Source organism: Sebastes fasciatus, chromosome 24, assembly GCF_043250625.1.
Source record: "Sebastes fasciatus isolate fSebFas1 chromosome 24, fSebFas1.pri, whole genome shotgun sequence".
NCBI lineage: Eukaryota > Metazoa > Chordata > Actinopteri > Perciformes > Sebastidae > Sebastes > Sebastes fasciatus.
In genome coordinates, this window is record NC_133818.1 from 1,397,936 (window position 1) to 1,404,822 (window position 6,887).

The 6,887-nt window shown below is 42.7% G+C and overlaps 1 protein-coding gene across 1 annotated transcript in view; it reads right to left on the bottom strand.

Annotated features, from left to right (window-relative positions):
• LOC141763297 (uncharacterized) overlaps positions 1–6,568 on the bottom strand; it is a 31,787-nt gene extending 25,219 nt beyond the window's left edge. Inside the window, 4 exon segments of the mRNA XM_074627866.1 lie at positions 1,900–1,929; positions 1,931–3,750; positions 4,515–4,976; positions 6,538–6,568. Of these exon segments, the coding sequence (XP_074483967.1) occupies positions 1,900–1,929; positions 1,931–3,750; positions 4,515–4,976; positions 6,538–6,568 (2,343 nt within the window).
• Between the last annotated feature and the right edge of the window lie 319 nt (positions 6,569–6,887).

Below are 6,887 nucleotides of genomic sequence, written 5' to 3' on the forward strand. Positions count from 1 at the left end.
AACTCAGGCTCAGCTCTCTCAGATGGGAGGGGTTGGACTTCAGAGCTGAGGCCACAACTTCACAGAGAGCATCAGAAAGTCTGTGATGACACAAAGATTACAAAATATGTTATTATGAAAGAGGACAGTTTATATTTACTTCATGCATTTGATGACTAAACAGTTTGATATATACTTCTTTGATTAACATTTGCTCCTTACATCAGTGGTTCAGCTAATCTTATCTCACTGGTTGACATGAAACAATAATTCTCATCACTCTCTCTCAAACCTGCAAACTTTTAATCTTTGTTTTTCTTTAATCTTGCAGATGAAGAGAGAGAACATGTAGTTACATTGAGGCTTCCATAATGTCCAGTCTGTCAGTGTGATCTGATCCCAGGTCTGTCTCCACAAAGTTAGCATGAGGCCTTCTTGATTAGAAAAGCATTTTTAAAACTCAGTGAATAAGTAATAATAATACAGTTGATAAAGATGACCTCTCTTTGCTAGCTACCTGCTGCTTTCAGGTTCACGTCCATAAATGGGAAAATTCAGTGACTGCTGCCAAACGGTAGAGAAATGAAACAGATCGTGTAATAATATTAGACCTGTTCATAATTAAACATTCATATAATTAGATATGTTGATGACTGCATGGTGTTTTGTCATTAACACTCTTTTCTGAGCATCAAACGTATTCAGCTCACAAACACAATTAATGAACCAATAAGGTTTCATTATTTACAACATAATGTCATCAGAAAGATGTTATCAGTGTTTCAGCATTAAAAACAGAACATTGATCTTTGGTGTGTTTAAGATCTCCTGATCACCCGAGTTTCCTTCTGTGAGGAACAGAATAAAAGGAAAGACTTAAAAACACGATGATGGAACACAACTTGGCTTCATGAGCAATAAAATGCACCATTGCTCGATCCAACACACTCAGGGGTTTTACAACGACAGTCTTTGTCTCGTATGACCAGTAGTTTTTCAGTTTTGCGGGTCCGGTCCGGTCCGGTCCGGTCCGGTCCGGTGTACGAGCTTAAACCAGTTTGATTTTATGCTAACCGGCAGAACAGATATTTGTCATTATGACACGTTCTGGCAAATTAAAAAGTATCGTACATCAACAACCTGTGCCGACAGAGTCACAGTGCTAAATCCAGCCTGTATTTGCAATATGACAACGTGATTAACGTAATATTATGATGTTATGTTGGTGTATAAACAAGAAGAGGTTTGGTTACTAGGAAGTTCATGTGTTTTTTGGGGTGACGAGACGAGACATGGCAGAGCTGGTCTCAAAGAAAACTAAAACTGTGGCAACGTGGCAACAGTTTGGATTTGAAGCCAACGAAAGAGATGAGCCCAATAACACACGAGGTAAGGTGTAATGTGGTGCAAGGCCTATTGAAAGCAAACCCCAGCACCAGGACTCTGATCCCAGGACCGCCCCGACTCCCCGCCGGATCAGCAAACGTTCTGTTGCTGCCGTTACACCGGTTAGACCCAGGGCTCCACCAGACAGCTGATCTTTTGTTCTTTTCATTTGTTTTACCAGGTTCACATGTCGTCTCCATCACCCAGAAACATAAATCAGAAAAAACTGTAAAATGTAACAATTATTCTAAATAAATAGAATAAGTGTTCATTAACTTGACAGCTAGAAACACAAAGTACTGAAACATTTTGAACTCAACATTTGAAACAGCTCAAGAACATCTGTGACAAAATACAACTGACATATTTATGTAATAAACACGAGGAACACTTATAAGAATATTATATTTAAAGAATAATTTATAGTGTGTATATTTGAAGAACTAAACTACTAATCTACACTGATCTATAAAGTTAATCACATCTGGACTTACTGAGCTTTTCTGCAGTTCCTCACAGCTGGAATCAGTCTCAGTAGTCCCTCTGGTGTTGTGTTGTACTTCTTCAGGTACAACTCATCCAGAACCTCCTCTGACATCTGCAGCATGTAGGCCAGAGCTGAGCAGTGGATCTCAGAGAGTTTCTTCTCTGATCTGTTCTCTGACTTCAGGAACTCTTGGATCTCCTGATGTACCGAGTGGTCGTTCATCTCCGTCAGACAGTGGAAGATGTTGATGTTGATGTTAGGAGAGACTTTATGTCTGTTTATCTCCTTCAGGTTGTTGATTATTCTCTGGATGATCTCTGGACTGTTGTCTGTCTGACCCAGCAGACCTCCTAAGAGCTTCTGGTTGGACTCCAGAGAGAGGCCATGAAGGAAGCGAACAAACAGGTCCAGGTGGCCATTTCTACTTTCAAGGGATTTCTCCATGGCTCTCTTCAGGAAGTCATCCAGGGTTGAATGATCATATCCTTTTCCCAGGAAGTCCTTCAGTACCTCTGTGTTGCTGTTTGTGTAACAGTGGATCATGTAGACTGCAGCCAGAAACTCCAGAATGCTCAGGTGAACAAAGCAGTAGACTGTTTTCTGGAAGATCACACTCTCTCTTTTGAAGATCTCTGTACAAACTCCTGAGTACACCGAGGCCTCTGTGACATCCAGACCACACCGCTCCACGTCTTCTTGGTAGAACATGATGTCTCCTTTCTCCAGCTGTTCAAACGCCAGCCTCCCCAGCTTCAGAAGAACTTCCCTGTCAGCCTCCGTCAGCTCCTGTGGACTCGTCTCACGTCCCTCACCGTACTTCTGCTTCTTCCTCTTTGTCTGAACCAACAGGAAGTGTGAGTACATGTCAGTCAGGGTCTTGGGCAGCTCTCCTCTCTGGTCTGTAGTCAACATGTGGTCCAGAACTGTAGCAGTGATCCAGCAGAAGACTGGGATTAGACACATGATGTGGAGGCTCCTGGATGTCTTGATGTGTGAGATGATTCTGCTGGACAGCTCTTCATCACTGACTCTCCTCCTGAAGTACTCCTCCTTCTGGGCGTCAGTGAAGCCTCGTACTTCTGTTACCCTGTCAACACATGCAGGAGGGATCTGATTGGCTGCTGCAGGTCGGGAAGTTATCCAGACGAGAGCTGAGGGAAGCAGATTCCCCTGGATGAGGTTTGTCAACAGCACGTTGACTGATGACTTCTGGGTGACATCAGACACAACCTTCTTGTTCTTGAAATCCAGTGAAAGTCTGCTTTCATCCAGGCCGTCAAAGATGAACAGAACTTTACAGACAGCGAGCTTCTCTGCTGTGACCTTCTGTAATGTTGGATGGAAAACACGGAGCAGCATGAGAAGACTGTACTGCTCATCTCTGATCAAGTTCAGCTCCCTGAACGAAAGCAGAACCACCAGACTGACATATTGGTTCTCCAAGCCCTCTGCCCAGTCCAGAGTGAACTTCTGCACTGAGAAGGTTTTCCCAACGCCAGCGACGCCGTTCGTCAGAACGACTCTGATGTGTCCCTGTTGGTCAGGTAAGGCTTTAAAGATGTCCTGGCACTTGATTGGAGCGTCATGGAGGGTCTTCTTCTTGGAAGCTGTCTCAAGCTGCCTCACCTCATGTTGGGTATTAACCTCTTCACTCTGTCCCTCTGTGATGTAGAGCTCAGTGTAGATCCTGTTGAGGAGGGTTCCACTTCCTGTTTCATCACTTCCTTCAGTTCCTTCAGTCACACGTTCACATCTCCTCCTCAGACTGATCTTATGTTCATCTACAACCTCCTGCAGACCTCTATTCAGACTGATCTTATGTTCATCTATAACCTCCTGCAGACCTCTATTCAGACTGATCTTATGTTCATCTACAACCTCCTGCAGACCTCTATCTGCTGAAAGAGAGAAACAAAGTTTAAGACAAAACAAAGAAACTTATTATTTCTAATGCCAATATGAAAATAATCAATATAAGAACATATAAAGAAGTAAAGGTTATAAAGTCATCATCCCTTCTTGAAGTCTAAACTAACGTCAACGTGATTTCTATATTTATTTGTAATAGTGTTTCAACGTGTCGCTCTGCAGGACCAGACGTGTGTTTGTAAGTCAGAGAAGGAGACTGGAGCAGGAAAGATAATGTTGTTCAAAGTCTGTGGCTCCTGTTCAGTTCAGTTCAGTTCAGTTTATGTTTATATAGCATCAAATCATAACAGAAGTTATCTTAAGATGCTTTTCATATAGAGCAGGTTTAGACCGTACTCTATCATTTAGAGACCCAACAAGAGATCCTCCATGAGCATGTATTGTTATACGACAATGACAAGAAGATAACTCCCCTTTCATCAGTGTGTCTGTCTGTCTGGGATAGAACAGTGATGTTGTTGCTTTACAGAGATTAATAGTTCTCCATCTTCATCTATGCAGATGGAGAACAAACATCATTCTGATTGGTTGATGCAAAGACGGAGTGCTATCATAAAAACAAAACATACAAATATAAAATGATTTCTGTTGGGTTCAGATTCAGAAAGGAAGTGATGCAGAGCAGATATGTCTGGTGGAGCAGATCTGAAACAGTTGTTACAACAATAGTCAGTGAATTAAAACAACAAGTTTCCAGACATGAAGACATCAGCAGACACATCTACAGTCTTACTTTGGACAGTGCTGGTCTGACTGGCTGTCTGAGGTCCAGGTCTTGTTCTGGTCTGACTGGCTGTCTGAGGTCCAGGTCTTGTTCTGGATCTGACTGGCTGTCTGAGGTCCAGGTCTTGTTCTGGTCTGACTGGCTGTCTGAGGTCCAGGTCTTGTTCTGGTCTGACTGGCTGTCTGAGGTCCAGGTCTTGTTCTGGATCTGACTGGCTGTCTGAGGTCCAGGTCTTGTTCTGGTCTGACTGGCTGTCTGAGGTCCAGGTCTTGTTCTGGTCTGACTGGCTCTCAGAGGTCCAGGTGTTGTTCTGGTCTGACTGGCTGTCTGAGGTCCAGGTCTTGTTCTGGTCTGACTGGCTATCTGAGGTCCAGGTCTTGTTCTGGTCTGACTGGCTGTCTGAGGTCCAGGTGTTGTTCTGGTCTGACTGGCTGTCTGAGGTCCAGGTGTTGTTCTGGTCTGACTGGCTGTCTGAGGTCCAGGTGTTGTTCTGGTCTGACTGGCTGTCTGAGGTCCAGGTCTTGTTCTGGTCTGACTGGCTGTCTGAGGTCCAGGTGTTGTTCTGGTCTGACTGGCTGTCTGAGGTCCAGGTGTTGTTCTGGTCTGACTGGCTGTCTGAGGTCCAGGTCTTGTTCTGGTCTGACTGGCTGTCTGAGGTCCAGGTCTTGTTCTGGTCTGACTGGCTGTCTGAGGTCCAGGTCTTGTTCTGGATCTGGACATCAGCTCCTCCACAGAAGCATGACTCCTCTTCTTCTCTCTGTGGAGACATTACTTTATTACTAAAATCATGTGTTGATTGTTGGTGAAGAATATCCAGACTTGTCCGACACTGAAGCTCAGATGGTCTCAGAGAAGAGTTAAAGTGTTGGTAGTGAATTCATCATTCAGTCTGTGATGAAGATGTTCCTTTATTTGAACTCTCCTGCTTTAATAAACTAGAATTAGCTGCTTTTCCTGTCTGACTGTCTTATTGAACATTTAGTGATCTGGCTGAAGTTTCTTTATTAAAGAGGAGCAACGGACATTTTTAAAACATTGATATTAATCTATTCTAACAAGGAACACCAGAGTTACATGCTGTGTGTCTCAGACTGCTGGTCTACCTCAATATTTAGACCACTTCTAACCTCAGTTCAAACCTAACTAACTCAGACTAAACTACCCAAAGTGACTGTGAATCAGTAAAGGACATAATCAGCTCTCTTTGGCCTCTTTTAAATCATTGATATTATTCTGGAGGCTATATAACATGATGGGAGGAAAAAGAACTGCAACTTGCTCATGGACCTCATACTGTGAGGGCACGCCGGGAAACCACAAGAAGGCAGCGTCACATGTCTCTCCTCTACAGTCCACAGGGAGGAAACGGACTCAGACACTTTGACAGTAAAGTAATAAAATGTTGGATTAACACTCACCCTGCCTCAGTCTACAGTCTTCATCCTTCTGCTCTGTTATTCATTTACAGGAAACCTTTGACCTTTGAGTTTATCTATGAGGGCGTGTGTATCACACAAATCAGCTTTATAACACGGAGTGTTCATGAGAATCTCTTTTAGCTTGAACAGGTTGAATTAAAATGAGTTTTGATCAAATGTTATCTCATTTTAATGTTTAAATCAATGTGGTTAAAAACTAATGTGCTTTTTCAGACTTATATGACTAAGATTCTTCTCAACACCTGGAAAAAAAACTATTGTCTGTTGCATAATAAAGAATCATTTAAGCCATTTTCCTGAGTTGCAACTCTTTTTCATAATCCAAACATAGATGGTAGCCAGAGATGACTCTTCTTCATGCTCAGTTAGTACAACATGAAGCTGCATGTTGAGGAATATAAATCTGTTAGCAGAACGTTTAGTCTTCATCCTCAATGCATCATCATCCATCAGGTCAGTGCACAGTAGAAACAGTCTCTTACTTTGACTCTGAGGGTCCAGGTTCATTACTGAAGCATTGAGGTTCATATATGGAACTATATAACTATATAAACAAACTGCAACTTGCTCATGTACGCTGATATTGAGAGGACGCTCCAGGAAACCACCAGGTGGCAGCTTCATCACGGTAAACAGTGACTTCCTGTCGGTGCTGATATGAATGGAGTATAGAATCTCAACAACATTTGCAATCTAAATAAACACGCTGTCACTTTCTGAATCTATTTTATGTGTTAACAATAAACACTTCTAAGAAAGGGAAACGGTGTCAGACCTCTCTGACTTCTTTAGTCTTCCAGTAGTTATAGTTTATACAAGTGCTGTCCACTGGAACGGAGAGAGTTGAAATGCTATACTCCATTCATATCTCCACTGAGGTGATTGAACTGAGGTTAGAAGTGGTCTAGATATTGAGGTAGAGCATCAGTCTAAGACACACAGC